Here is a 15,771-nt window from a genome sequence, read left to right as displayed (position 1 = left end):
TAGTTCTAACATGTCAACTGCCATGCTGCTGCAAAGCCGGGATCTTCAAGTGCCCGTGTCATAAAACTTGTCATCAGTGACAACTGCCACATTTCTATGACAAATTTGCATTCAGCCAATCAGATGCGAGGATTTCAGTAGCTTGTCACATCTATGACAAATTGTCACTGATGACAAGTTTTATGACACAGGATCGGATCTTGCGTTAAAAAATCATGAGTGAAATGACCACAGAAATGCGTGCGCCTCTATCCATACTCCTTGTCTGGCATGACTGCCGATCGCAAGCAAACAAACGAACAAACTCGTCGGGGAATACCGGCATGCATTTCAGCAGTTACCGTACATTGTACATACTTTGCATGTATTGATGGCAGTGCTTGAGCAGCTCTAATGCACAAGCGCACAAATAACCATCTCTTGTGTCGACTGCTAATGCTCAAAACTAATTATGTTTACTGTACAAATTGCACCGGTAGACATAAACGAAAGTGACTTTTACCGGTCTGGGACCGTCGGAGCAACGCCAGTGTGCAGCCCTGGTACAGGTTAAGAATACAAGCTTAATATTCTGCCAACACATACATATATCCCTTAAGATATTTCGTTACGATTCTGAACTGAATCATATCGTTGCATGCTATGTTAATGGTATTCAAATGTATGTGCATTATTATTCCTCACGGACTTTTGCTGCTCTGGACATTGTAAACTTCCACGGCGAATTAGAACTTGTTCCTCTGGGAAGATCCTGGTATAATTGGGTTCATATTAAAGCTTAAATTATACTCTTTCAGGTAAGATAGATGATTTTGAGTAATTCCAACTTTTTAAATTTGGTATTGATTTGGCTTAATTGTACATCGTTCAAAATTCTGACTCATGGTCTGCTTTTATTAAGCTTCTGCATTGAGTAATCTCGAAGGTACGGAGAAAAAGATTAATTTCAGCATATTGTGGCATTTTAACCTGACCTTTGACCCAAAGACACTAAAATGCCCTACAGAGATATTGTCAGGCAGTATATTCATATGTACTAATTTCATGACAATATCTTGAGCCATTTCCAAGATATAGAGAAAAAGTAAAATTTTATTATTTTTCCTTGACCTTTGACCTTTGACCCCATGGCCAAAAACTTCCCAAGAGAATCTTTATCTGGTAACACATGTAGACAGTAAAGCTAAGGAAAAAAAAAGTTGCATTGGCGTAATGCGACTGACCCTAAAAATGTCCATGACCCTAGAGATTAAAAAAACTAGAAATGTTGCTATGGTGACTGGTATGTCTCCGCCATAATGCATGATTCTCCTAATAGGTCTATAGTACATGTGGACAATGTGTGATTACATTTTCACTAAATTGGTAAAATATTGAAATGACATGTTTGTCACAAATGTGTTGAATGTTCACCTTCCTTGACCTAGGTTTAATTGGATGAACAGGAGAGCATGTATTTGGGGATTTAAGGACTTTAACTTGATTTTGACCCTTTCATAAGTTTATGCATTGAGTAATTTTCAAGGTATGGAGAAAAAGTGCAATTTCTGTATTGAGTAGTAAATTGTTACCATTTTCATCTGGCCTTTGACCCTAAAACTCAGAAGAGAATCACTGTCAGGCAGAATATGTACTAAATTTCAAGATAACTTTAGCCACTTCCAAGATATGGAGGAAGAAGTAAGTTCAGCACTTTCACTTGATCTTTGACCTTTTGACCTTTGAGGCAAAAAAAAAAAAGAAATTGCCAGAGAATCTCTATTGGGTTATACATGCACACACCAAGTAAAAAAAAAAATGAGTCCTGCAGGCATTGCATAAATGAGTTACATAGTAAAATGTTGAGGTGTTGCCCTTGACCTTTACCCCTGACCTTTGACCCCATGAACCTTAAATTCCCTGGATAATCACTGCCAGTCAGTACATGCATATATACTGTGTTCCATGAAGATACAAGTACATGTACCTTGAACAATATTTAAGATACGGAGAAAAAAGTGAAATTTTAACATTTTACTTGACCTTTTGACCTTTGACCCTAAACTTTCACCAGAGAATATTAATTGGGTAATACAACATGTATACACTACGTTTCAAGGAAATATCTTCAGGCATTGCATAGATATGGGGGAAATAGTGAAATTTTAAGCATTTGACCTTGACCCTTTGACCTTTGACCATGAGCATGTGCACCCAAAAGTTTATAGGCACAACTTCACCCCCTAATACACACATGCCAAGTTTCATTAGGATACCTCAAAAGGTTTTTTAGTTACGCTGTCCACAAAATTCATTACGGATGGACGGAAGGACGGACGGAAGGATGGACGGAAGGATAGACGGAAGGATGGACGGACGGAATGACGGACAACCCGAAAACATAATGTCTCCCGCACCACTTCATGGCGGAGGCATAAAAATCTTTGCTATCGCGATCACGATAGCATAAAATATCTATATCGATAGGACAACATTATCGCTTCGGCGCAGTCCCCATCTTTTGTCATTTGAGTTTCACAAGCTCCATCTCTGTTTTTTAAAAATCTAATTGGCATGTGTAGTAGCATGATTTTTTTTTTGGAACATTTAGGCTGTTTTCATATATTTCTTTTTGCACTTCACCATATGGAGTTGTACAGCGTTCGCTTCACTGAAAAGTGCAGCTTAAAAAAAAAAATTTGATTTACAGACCCTATTTTCATATATGGCCCGTTAAGCCAACACAATTTATTTTTTTTCATTTTTTTTTTAATTTTTTATTTTTTTTTGGGGGAGGGGTGCCGTAAGTTTCGGGCCTTGACCTTTAACCTTGACATTTGACCCCATGACCCCCAAAGTCCAGGGAGAATCACTGTAAGGCACTACATGCATATGTACTATTAAAGTTCCATGAAGATACTTTGAGCAATTTTCGAGATATCGAGAAAAAAGTCAAATTTTAGCCTTTTACTTGTCCTGGAGCTAACCTTGATCTTTTACCCCATGACCCCTAAAGTACAGGGAAAATCACTGTAAGGCACTACATGCGTGTATGTACTAAGTTCCATGAAGATACTTTGAGCAATTCCATGCAGAGATACAGAGAAAAAGGTGAAATTTTAGCCTTCTCACTTGACCTTTGACCCCACAGCCTAAAACTTTCCCAAGAGAATCTTTACTGGGTAATACATGTATACACTAAGTTTCAAGAAAATACCTTCAGGCATTGCATAGGAAATTTTGAGAATTTGCAATTGACCTTTGACCTTGAGCACATGCAACCATAAGTTTACAGGCACAACTTCGTCCACTCATACATAGGGCCTACATACCAAGTTTCATTAGCATATATCTCAAACGTTTTTTAAGTTACGCTGTCCACAAAATTGATTACGGATGGACGGATGGACGGAAGGACGGACTGACAGATTGACGGACAACCCAAAGACATAATGCCTCCAGTGACACTTTGTGGTGGAGGCATAAAAAAAAATAATAATCAGCCACAAGTGGTTCAAATGGTAAATAACAATTTGTGAATATAGGGGCACCCATCCCATGAGGTTCAACATTCATTTGGAAAAGCAAACAAACTATAGGTGTCAGTACATCTCGTTTACAATTTACAGGTAGGTAGACTTCTTCTGAATATGTGTAGCAAAACAAGAGACCCGCGGGTCTAGCGCTCACCTGAGTATCGCAAGTTCACCTTTCACGCAGTCACTAATCTAAATTATTCACAGCTCTACCAAAATTTGACCAGGCATTCTCAAGTAGAAGATGAAAATGTACAATACGGGCCCAATTTTTTTAAGATTCCTTAATTTGGGGGGATTGGGGCCCCCTGGGGCCCTCTGGGTGGGGCATGGTGCCCATTTTGATAAATTGAGATCCTGACCCCCTAGGGATGCTACCTGCCAAGTTTGACAAAAATCCATCATGAGGTTTTCAGGAAGAAGATGAAAATGTACAATTCAGGCCCCCATTTGGACCCTTCCAACCACCACCCCCCCCCCCCCCCCTACCCAAGAGGGGCACCCCTGGATCTCCTATGAACAAACTTGAAACTACAGTCATTAATGTACTCACTCATAGTATTATCTCAGCTCTATATATAACTTCTGATTCTAGAGAAGATTTATAAAGATTCCTTCATTTGGGGGATTTGGGACCCCTGGGGGCCCCCTGGGTGGGGCATGGTGCCCATTTTAACAAATTGAGATCCTAACCCCCTAGGGATGCTACCTGCCAAGTTTGGTGAAAATAGGTCATGGGGTTCTCAAGAAGAAGATAAAAATGTACAATTTAGGCCCCATTAGGACCCCTCCTCACCCCCTCCCCTGGGTCCCAAGGGGGGCACCCCTAATTCTGCCATGAACAAACTTGAAACTACAGTCATCAATGTACTAACTCATAGTATTAACTTAGCTCTATCACTTCTGGTTCTAGAGAAGAAGATTTTTGCAGATATTCCTTAATTTTGGGGGGTTTGGGCCCCCTGGGGGCCCCCTGGGTGGGGCATGGTGCCCATTTTCACAAATTGATTTCCTAACCCCCTAGGGATGCTACCTACCAAGTTTGGTGAAAATGGGTCATGGGGTTCTCAAGAAGACGATGAAAATGTACAATTTAGGCCCCATTAGAACCCTTCCCCACCCCCCTCCCCTGGGTCCCAAGGGGGGCACCCCTGATTCTGCCATGAACAAACTTGAAACTACAGTCATCAATGTACTAACTCATAGTATTAACTTAGCTCTATCACTTCTGGTTCTAGAGAAGAAGATTTTTACAGATTCCTTAATTTTTGGGGGTTTGGGCCCCCCTGGGGGCCCCCTGGGTGGGGCATGGTGCCCATTTTAACAAATTGAGTTCCTAACCCCCTAGGGATGCTACCTGCCAAGTTTGATGAAAATCGGTCTTGGGGTTTTCAAGAAGAAGATGAAAATGTAAAAAGTTTACGCACGACGCACGACGCACGACGGACGACGGACGACGGACGACGCACGACGCATGACGCACGACGCACGACGGACGCCGGACGAAGGGCGATCGCAATAGCTCACTTGAGCCTTTGGCTCAGGTGAGCTAAAAAGCTGCTGAAAACTGCTTTTCCAATAGTGGTAAGCCAATGGAGTAAAATGGAGTCAAAAGGGGCCTGAGCTTTCGATCTCAGCAGAATCGTCATCAGAGGCAAAAGGACCAAGATTCTGAAGAAGATTCTGCTAGGATCGAAAGCTCAGGCCCCTTTTGACTCCACTCTTCTGAATATAACTTAACAACTTGTAAAAATATTGCCTCCCATAAGAAATAAGTCGTACACTGTATCTAAAGTGAAAAACTGCTATTTTTATTTTTCTTTGTAAAATGATATTTATTTCTCATTCTATCAAAGTGGTTAATCTCTAACAAGAAATCCAAAACTTGCAAAACTGTCTACAAGTTCCAGTTCGCAAAACATTAATATACTTTAAAAATTGGCGGTGTATACAGTACCTCCGCTGTCCACCTAAAATACTTCCTTTAAACTTTCATGAGTCTGTTTCATTAGTACCAGTGATAATGCATCTGTTGTATCCACACATAGGTTTGGATGAAACAGAGTCCACTGTTCATACATACCTCAGCAATAAGCTAAAGACTTACCATTCTGAGAGTTGGCATAGTCTCTGTCAGTTGCAGTTGCATTGGTGGTCTGTTGCTGTACTTTTGTAGGTGTTTGAGTTTTTATGGTGTCATCGACTGTGTACTCAGCAAAGGGTGTAGATTGGGACGTATCTCTCCACAGCATGGAAGAGGCTGTAAAACCAGACACGGGTCGTTCAGTGGTAGTGCTATCTAATCGCTCTGCACACTGCCGGTCCTTCTCTGGACTGCATTCTTGCGTGATCTGTTGAGTCGCCTTGCACTCTGTACATGGTCTGCATTGTCTACAATTGTTCCTGTATGGTTGGTATGTTCCATGTGGACAGGTACCACACCTGTGAATTGGATTATATGACAGCTGGATTCAGGAGAATCTAGGTACATCTCAAGTCAATTTTCCTTCAATTTCTAAGTAATCTGGCTCACTGTTATTGTGACACATCGTGACAATTATTTTACGAGCACGGTTCTTGGCACGAAAAAAAAAAGAGTGCTGCTTGAAACAGTACTTTAACCCGCTGGAGACTAGTCCCAAGTATACTCGGGCAGGTTCCTACTGAAAATGTGTGTTGGAGCAGAATTAGCCCTTCCTCAACAGGTTAAGTTTAAATGACAAATACTATGCGATTTTGACAGCATACACATGAATATATAAAGCATAGTATTTGTGCTCACATAAATGGCTCACATTTCTGATATATGCCAGTAATGTGCAGTTTCACTGATTTTTGATTGCTGTGAGTGCTATGAATTCATCCAGAGCAGGAAAACAAGAAAAATAACCAAAGGACATTTCCAAATCTTTTCTCATTCTTTACTGTGTCATAATTTGGTTCTTAGATTCTTCTGAAAATTATTTGATTTATAATATATATATATATATTATTATTATTATTATTATTATTATATATTTATATATGAATACATAACAAAATTGATACACTCAAAAGCAAAATGTAACTTTTTAACAAAAAAAGTTTAGAGCAAAATGATTTAGCATTGGTATTCCTACACTTATTTGATTAACTTTTTTGTACAGATTAGAATCCGTTCAGTCATGCATGAGGGAGAACACATTAAAAACAAATTGGTCACTTTTCAAAGGTAATAAGAGTCATTTCTTTTGGGGGGGGGGGTGGGGGTCTGTGAAACATTCTGCTTCTGGTGTATCTTATCATTTCTGGTGTATCTGTAAATGCTGTTGTTATTTTATCATCCATCTTTTGACCACCACATCTATCCCAAAACTTTAATGGTCAGGTGAGCACAATTTTAGGGCAACTGCCTTACATTCAACCCACCTATAGCAGCAAAATCCATTTAATTTATTAAAGAAAATGACTTCAGATATTGTCAACAATATGTAACAGTAGCACATGCTACTGAACATTAAAAGAGGGAGTCATATTGTGGTGGAGTATAGGCCTACAGTAGGTCTATGGGTGGGGTGAGCACATTATAAAGATGTAAAGACTTCTTGCTCTGGCGAGAAATTTAAGTGCTAAAGTGCAATTTAAATTTGGCATAAGGGGTTCAAACATTGTAAGATGAAACAACACCAGCACTCAAACATTCACCAGATACAGAATGTTTCACATACCCCCAAAATATTACTTTTGAAAAATGACTATTTAACTTTGTCTTCAATGTGTGCTCATGCATGCATAACTTAACAGATCACTCTCATTTTCACACAAATATTAGTCAATAAGTGTAAGAATACCTCTCTTAAACTGTTTTGCTCAAAATCTATTCATTGAAAAGTTACACTATTTTGATTAAAGGGAGTTACTTTTGTGTGTGTGTGTGTGTGTGTGTGTGTGTGTGTGTGTGTGTGTGTGTGTAACACACACCATACTGACCATTGGGTTTTGGAAGGAAGACCTGCAGACCAGTAATAGTCTTTTCAACCCTGGCATAGTTGTTAGTTTATAGTCACTTTATCAAAGATACCATTTGGACTAATTTCCAGATCATCAAACACCAGTACAGCTAGACCATTTGGTCAACACAGGATTAGACCACATGGAATGAGTCCAAATGGGCATTAGCCAAAAAAGGATTAGAACAAGTGGCAATATACCTAGTTGTTTGGTGCATCAATCACAGAGACTCCAACCCCAAGCACCTTCTGATCTGGAGATTGTCCCGCCCGAAAACCCCAGCAAACGGGAGACTCCAAGTTGATGTGAGCGAAGCGCGAAGTTCCTAGGGTTCTAGATGTTCCTGGTGCTATTCTAAGGCTTATTTTTTCAACATACAATAGCAGTAAGTAAGAAATCCTTTCCACCGGGGAGACACAGAGCCAGGGCGGGAGAAATCAAATCTCAAACGGGAGAACGGGAGATTTTGCAAAATTGGGCTTTCGGCGGGAGATCTCCCGTCGAAAACGGGAGAGTTGGAGTCTCTGCAATCATCAAGATTGTATGAAAAAATTATAAGTTACAATTGTACTTATCATTCTAATCATTTGCATACATTGCTTTGATTGAATTGCCACATAACGATTATGACAATAATACATTAACAATAACTATGATAACAAGAAAAATATACTGGGTATTTTGTTAAAATAAATACAAATGCATGATTACAATTTTTCTTTCACCCCCAAAAATGTACCCTTCAGATGCAGAGCAGTTCTCCAGTTGGTCTGGATCACAGATAACCCTCTGTCCTTCCATGCACAATGCTTCATGTGAGTAAGTGTTTGGAAATACACAGTCAGAGTCATGCTGTAACAGATAAAGATAAAATATGCACTTTATAATCACACTGATTACAAACAATTGTGGCCACAAATGATAGGCCATGGCATAAATAAATACAGCCCTCAAGTGCATGTACCTCAAAGAGTACTCTGAACCTGTTAATATCATGAATACATTTAAGGCAATGTATCTATGAACTAATTGTTCTAACGTACTTTAGTATAGAGCAGATAGCCCCACATTATTCAAGTATGTAAATGGAAACACAGAAGAAAGTAATGTCCCTGACTCGTGCATACTGTCATGATAATGCTTTATGCAGGGAGGTGCACCACTGCAGTCCATATATGCTACAGTGTACAATTACTACTCCATTTACTTCTAAAAATAACACCACAGTCTACACAACAGCTACACAACATATAAATTTATGTTTTCTTATTCTTTCTTTTTTGGCAAGTATCATATGTTTATAAATTGAATTCATTAGTAGCATTTTATTGTTTGCTTTTATTCAAAAAGCTGAAATATGTATTAGGTGACATTCCCTTTGATATTTTGTTTGTTTGTTGTTGCACATTCCACCTGAGAAGATGGCTGGATAGCCCATATTCATAGCCCTTTAATATGAATATGTCAAGGACGTCTTGAATCAATATTTCTGGTCATCAGAAATCGTATCCCTTTTTCCTTCCTGAGAAGTCTAGTTAGCCTACCCAATATAAATAAATTGTCTGAAAGTCTATTTCCTGCTATGATTCCAGTTTTATATAGCTTGAAACCAAACAATGAAATTTAAAGACAATTTGAGGATTCACTTCTCTTTTTGATTTTGACTCTTTCACCAAATGTGTCCTACTATATTTGAGTTACGCTTTCAACTGGCTGAAGTTTGTTTAAGAATTGAGAACAATGCAATGAACATCAAATAAACATAAATCAGATATGTTTAGCTTTACCTAGTTGATAACATCAAAAACGACCAAAAAAAAAAATTTTTAAGACATGTAAAACCTCACTTTTTCCACCACCCATTGCAATTACCTCGGTGTTAAAGGTAGCATAAAACACAACTGCAAGTCCTTCAGAATTGAATTTAATTGCCAATGAATTTCATCATTTGAAGTATTTACTACAAAATGTATCAGATAATTAGATACAATTTGGAATTAGGCTGTCGTATTGTGTGTGTGTGTGTGTGTGTGTGTGTGTGTGTGTGTGTAATGTACAAATATCTCTGTGGCCTTTCGTGTGAATGTCTGTGTTATGCTCTTTTAAAACTTGTACTTTGTGACTGTTGTAGGATCAAGTTATGTTCTTTCAATACTTTCTGAACATCTTTCCATTTTCCATTCTTATTGTCAATTTTTTAATCATTCATGTAATTTGCATCTTTATTTGTATAGGATGCAAATGTATATCATGTTCAGTGTTACATGCTACCTGAGCTTTTGAGAGTGGAATATATTCAATTCAATTCCATGTAATCACTTGAGAAAAAGGAGTGATAAGCAGGGTGGTCCACAACTTGAAATGTAAGCACATTGCAAGCTTAGAATCTGAGAATATTGCAGAAAGTTACATATACCATGCGTGGAGCGCACATCACGTGCACGTAGTACACAATATTTCACAGCTTATCTCTCTTTGAACTGCTTACATTCAATGTTCACTCTCATACACAATTATCTAAGTATCAGGTAGTTTGATGTTTCTTATGTTTTGCACATAGGTATGTTTTTCACATGTTTGAATACATTTCATTTTGAGCTTGTTGCAAATTCTTGAGGATGTTGCATAGCATGTTGCTGGCTTAGTTGCACAAGAATTTGTTGCAGCGACATGCTGAAACCCTTCATGGATCACCCTGGTTAAGTGTTAAACAAGTGCTTAACATGTCAGTGGAGTGTAACAGGAGAAGTCCGATTGCAAAAACTAATGCATCTTCTCATGTTAACATTTCCATAGGTTGATATACACTGTGTGTTGATACATTATCAACTGTGTACTGCATGCAATGATGTTACAGATTCTGTGCCAGGACATGCATGCAGTTATAATACAGAGCTGAGGTTCATGCCCCAGCCCTGGTGTAAAAATTGCTTTTCATTTTGTGCAACCTCTGATGCACAAACATAACAGTCAGTATATGTGCACACACTGTCGGCTAGCTTGTAAATGCAAGGAATATCTTTTCTTTATAATTACCCATCCCTGCTGTGTTGAAATTCAGACAATGTGTACTTTCTGCTCGGATTCATATCCGATATACCAGTAAATGACACCGTAGAAGTTAATTATGACGGTTTTCAAAACACACTTCACTGTACAAAGGTTCATCACCCACACAGATCGAGGCACTGGTACTTCAAGCACAGCACCTACATGTGCTGTAGCTATCACTGTAAATATCTGGTGCGCCAGCTTTTTAAGTTGGGGCTAATAGACTCATTTAGTTTTTAAGCTTCTATGGGGAAGTATCTATACAAATTTTATGTTGTAACGATTGCAGAGAGTGTCCTACTCCTACAAACAAACAAACAAACTACACTTTCTGAGTTGTGAATGCTGAACAGACAGACTGCCTGTCAGACAACCCTAAAACATATTTCATTAGCCTCAGGCACAGCATGTAATCGCATAGAGAAGTTCCACATGTTCTACAAAACATTCCAGTAATAGGCATCTACCCTTGAACATCACATTACAACAACACTGATCACTAATGAGCTAGATTTTGCAGTGGTGATCAAATCTAAAAGTTATCAATTACATACACATTGAACAATCTAGTAACAGACATGCAACAAAATATAAGAAAATCCCATTCACATCGTTTGATATGAAATAAAAACACTAACATCAACTAAAACAAATGATGAGCATTCCAAGGATCTAAGTGCAGCACTAAGGCAATCTTCAGATTTTTCATGCTAACTGAAGGAAAAAAAAAAACTTGAAACAGCTGTGCATGTGCTCTAACAAACCAAAGTTAAGAAAATAAATCATATCAACAGAATGAAGTGGTATGTGGTAATGATCGCAGAGACTCCAACTCTCCCGCTTTCGACGGGAGATCTCCCGCCGAAAGCCCATTTTTGCACAATCTCCCGTTCTCCCGTTTGAGATTTGATTTCTCCCGCCCTGGCTCTGTGTCTCCCGGTGGAAAGCATTTCTTACTTATTTCTATCGTATGTTGAAAAAATAAGCCTTAGATAGCACCAGAGAACATCTAGAATCCTAGGAACTTCGCGCTTTGCACACATCAACTTGGAGTCTCCCGTTTGCTAGGGGTTTCGGGCGGGATAATCTCCAGATCAGAAGGTGCTTGGGGTTGGAGTCTCTGTGATCGAGTGTGGTGAAAGATTGTGAAGGCCCATTAAATAAATGTTACATTATCCATAAACGCATAATGTAAATGAAATAAGTATTTTATTCTCAATTTGTGACCACCTTGACCCCTAATATTTAGGGTACATACAGCATATGTTTGGCAGGGTTTTCGTTTTCGCACATTTCAATGTTTAACTCTTATCCCGACATGAATGTGACATGCATTATGTGTAAATGTTCTGGTACGGAGTATATGGTACACAAACAACATGCATGACTATCAAATTTAGCTGGCCTACAAAGTGTAAGTCTCTGTGCATCTAATAATGCGCTCATGTCTTGATTTATCCGTTCATTGCTACACTCCACAAATTTCATCAAAATCACAAATTTCACCACTCATGAAATTGTTGGTAAGTCTTGATTCATGCAAAATTAATCTTGCTAACATCATGCTGTACGGGGCCTATTTAGTAGTTTGCAAGTGAAATAATGATACTGGCAGATGGAATGAGATTTAAAAAAATAAACGGTGGTCGGTGCTGCTGAGGATAACATCTCAAAATGTTCACATGAACAAACAAAACAGCCAACCACACTTGGTACAAGAGACATAGCATGCAAAAGTCCAAGATTCAACAGTATAGTGGAGGGGTTTAAATATAAAGAATAGAGAAGTAGGTTCTGGTGCATGAATCAGCAAAACAGTTTTACCTCTTAGGGAATCCCCTTCCTGTAATTGGGACGCAAACATGAATGATACACATCACATACTTTAGACACACATACATTGTAGCTTTGGACACTGACTTCATCATCAGGTCAAAGTGCAGTGAATAAGCACTTTTAATTGAGGGATGACCATTCTTAATGATGTTGAAAAAAATAATGTGGTACTAGACTGGCATTAACTCTTTGATTAAATGCACTTGTCACTGATGTATTCATCTAATTTCATACCACACTTTACATGGTGATGTGACACTTGTAACACAATCCCTTGATACTTTGAAATATAGCCATGTGGTTTGTTAATATATATATTTTTTTTTTTTTGGCCAATTTCTACTAGTCACCTTTGGGCTTAGGCAAATCCCATGGTGTCGGTAGATGCCTACCCTCACCCGATCTCTACAGAGTTTGTAGGACAGTCCATATGTAATCACTGTTCTCTATGCAAAATGGGAAGAGGGATCTTTTCTGTACTTGATTGGTGACACTTCCCACACAATGAAGGGACCATCATACATACAGTATCTATAAATATCAGAGAATGTAGATCAGCTTTTAATCAGAGGGAAGACAGTAAAAATATGTAATAACACATGACTATGCTCCATTCAGGCTCTGAACCCGAGACCTCCTGATTGCAAGGCAGATTTGCTACCTCTGAGCCAGTTCACCCTCGTTCACCTGCCAAGGAAACTGACTGGTCCTATGGCAGTGAGATATTAATTTGCCTCCATGTAAACAATTTTTTGCACAGTTACTGATGTCAAAGTTTGTTCAATAAACAGGTATCAGGTATGTGCACAAGCCTGGGCTATATGTATAGCAAATACTGTAAACGTGGAAATTTTTGCAGTGTCAAAATTTTCACATAATTGGTGCAACCAGAACATAGCATGAAAATAAAAGCACACAAATACTTTTGCTCTCCATCTGTTCCAAGTACCGGTACTTAAAGGGTGTGTACAGTTCTGGTTGAGGTGAGGATTTAGCTTTGAAAGTTTTGCAAGATATTCAGAAACCACTCTATGAGATGTCAAAGGGCATGCAATTCTATAAGGGTATCAAAAGTTCATTTGATGAAAATCGGTTTTGAAATGGCTGAGATATCCAAAAACAATGTGAAACAAAGAGATCCTAATAAAAGGCGTGGCCTGTCGCCTTTGCTGTTATCACTTTTTTGGATATCTCGGCCATTTGAAAAACAATTTTCATCCAATAAACTTTGAATCCTTCTTAAAATTACATGCTCTTTCATATTTCATAGAGGTTTCTCATTATCTCACTTTGGAATGTTCAAAACATGAATCCCCACCTCAACCAGTACTGTACAGTCCCTTTAATGTCTTCATGATTGTTAAAAACATGCAAAACTTATCATACAAGGCCGAGTGTGAAAAATCACTCATGCGAAAATATCCACTTTTACAGTACGGTACTTACGGGAATAAATGGTGTGTATTTTATCATAATTTTTTTTTTTTTTTAAGTCATGAATACTTCTTTATACAAAATGGCTTCCATTATGGCTATACACATACATGGCTTCATTTTTTTTTTCATTCAGCTATTAAATGTTCTACACCATTCAGGTAGAAAACTCTTCTTTTTTTTTTCAATTGAATGTGTCCCAATTAACCAATGCCTCCTCCTATTACAGCAGTAAGATATAATATGCCATGGAAATACAAAATAGCATGCAGTAATTTTGTCCCATAAGCAGTGTCCCTGTTTATCCAAGTCCTAATATAACAGCAGTAAGTACTTCAGTAACAAACCTCATTCATAGTCACTACTGAGCAAGTTGAAACATTAGCTTGTATCCTTACAGATAATCATACAAAGTTCTTCTGAAGACTTTGATACTGCTGCATAGACATTACATCCTTCTTTATATATGAATATATGTGACCTGCTAAACAAAAGGATCCTAAAGTCGCTGACGGCTGAGCAGAGAAAATCAAGTTTGAAGTCACATCATCAAAACTGGTCAAAACAATCAGATTTCTGCTTTTGGCATAATTTTGTAGTCTAATGTTTTGTCTATCATCTATCGAAATTTCGAAGCTAAATGATCAAAGGAAAGGCAAGAAACCAGCGTTCTTCTGGGCCATGATTTTCCGACTTTTCACGTAACAGAAACGTGCCCGAAGATTTGGATTTAGCTCCGCAGCTAGACTCCGCCATTTTCCGAAAATTGTCTTCCCCTGACTTCCGGATCCTTTTGTTGTAGCGGGTCACATATTATATTCTCTATTTTTTTTAGTGACATCATTGTTACTTTCAAATTAACCAAGCAATGATTACCATACACTTATGTCACACAGAGCACACAATACTTACGGCTTCATCTGCTGATGAGATGATACAATGGCCCAAATGCAAAGAGACCATCAGTATGATGAGCGTCCTCATAATGTCCTGTTCTTGATATGAAGCATGATATATGATGTGAAATAGTAAAATGTGCAATCAAAAGTCAAAGAAAAGTTTCTCACCATGATCAAAAGGAATGAAGTCATGTGAAAAGGACTTGTATAATGCTCATAAAAATTGACATGAAAAAATGTGTTAAAAATGTTTTAAACTAAAATGCAAGTTTCACATGCTTTCACTGAACAGTGACATTTAGTCGCAAACCAGACACCAAAATTAAAAGAGGCACTGATGTGAGCTCACACTCTCCCATCAGATATGTATCCCTTCATATCCTCCCCGCCCCATCCGCTTTCATAGACTACTGTAAAACACAATATATTTGCGGCATGAAAATTTTGAGAATTGGAGCCGACGGCCTTTCTCGCAGCATGAAATTTTCGCAACTTGCCACTGGCATCCAATACATATTGCGTAGCCAAGAACTTTCGCGCCCTTTTCGCCCTTTCGCTCCCACACTGTCGTGCTCGGCTGGGATTGCTTCTTCACTCACCCAGAAATTTAAGCAACGCAATACAGTGAGAGGGCCTTGTGAAAAGGCTACATTGAACTCTGGTTAGCGCATGCGCACAGGTTTCAATCCCGTCGAACGGAGCAGTTGTCATTCTCACATATTCCTCTTGAGTCTTGACCAGATCATTTAAAGTCATCAATTTTGACAGAAAGAGACTACTGGAGGAACCAAATGTTTCCAGGTAAGTGTTGTCAAAAATCGGACTACATCTGTATGTATTCAATTGAAGCAATTTTTTGTACTGAAGTTGGAATTTAGGGGCGATACTACCCTGTACATGACTCAATATCCTACAATGCCCAAGTGGTCACATTTGGCTCATTCCCAACTGACCAAAATTTGGGGATAAACATCCAAAATGATGTCTTGCCGGACCATCTTCCATAACAATAGACTCTAATTCCTAGATGAAAATTTAGAAGCCTA

The 15,771-nt window shown here is 38.5% G+C and overlaps 1 protein-coding gene across 1 annotated transcript in view; it reads right to left on the bottom strand.

Annotated features, from left to right (window-relative positions):
• Positions 1–14,820, bottom strand: part of LOC139712907 (uncharacterized) — a 52,190-nt gene extending 37,370 nt beyond the window's left edge. The window contains exons 1-4 of the mRNA XM_071624685.1: positions 14,739–14,820; positions 12,381–12,399; positions 8,245–8,357; positions 5,623–5,957 (exon numbers count right to left, since the gene is read on the bottom strand). Coding sequence (XP_071480786.1) covers positions 5,623–5,957; positions 8,245–8,306 — 397 coding nt within the window. The 5' untranslated portion in view covers positions 8,307–8,357; positions 12,381–12,399; positions 14,739–14,820. The remainder of the gene's footprint in view (positions 1–5,622; positions 5,958–8,244; positions 8,358–12,380; positions 12,400–14,738) is intronic.
• Between the last annotated feature and the right edge of the window lie 951 nt (positions 14,821–15,771).

This window comes from Diadema antillarum, unplaced genomic scaffold (assembly GCF_040938485.1).
Source record: "Diadema antillarum isolate AM-2024a unplaced genomic scaffold, OU_Dant_1.0 seq00001873_RagTag, whole genome shotgun sequence".
Lineage (NCBI taxonomy): Eukaryota > Metazoa > Echinodermata > Echinoidea > Diadematoida > Diadematidae > Diadema > Diadema antillarum.
Note: the sequence above shows the minus strand (reverse complement) of the source record. Positions and strands in the feature narration are given on the sequence as shown.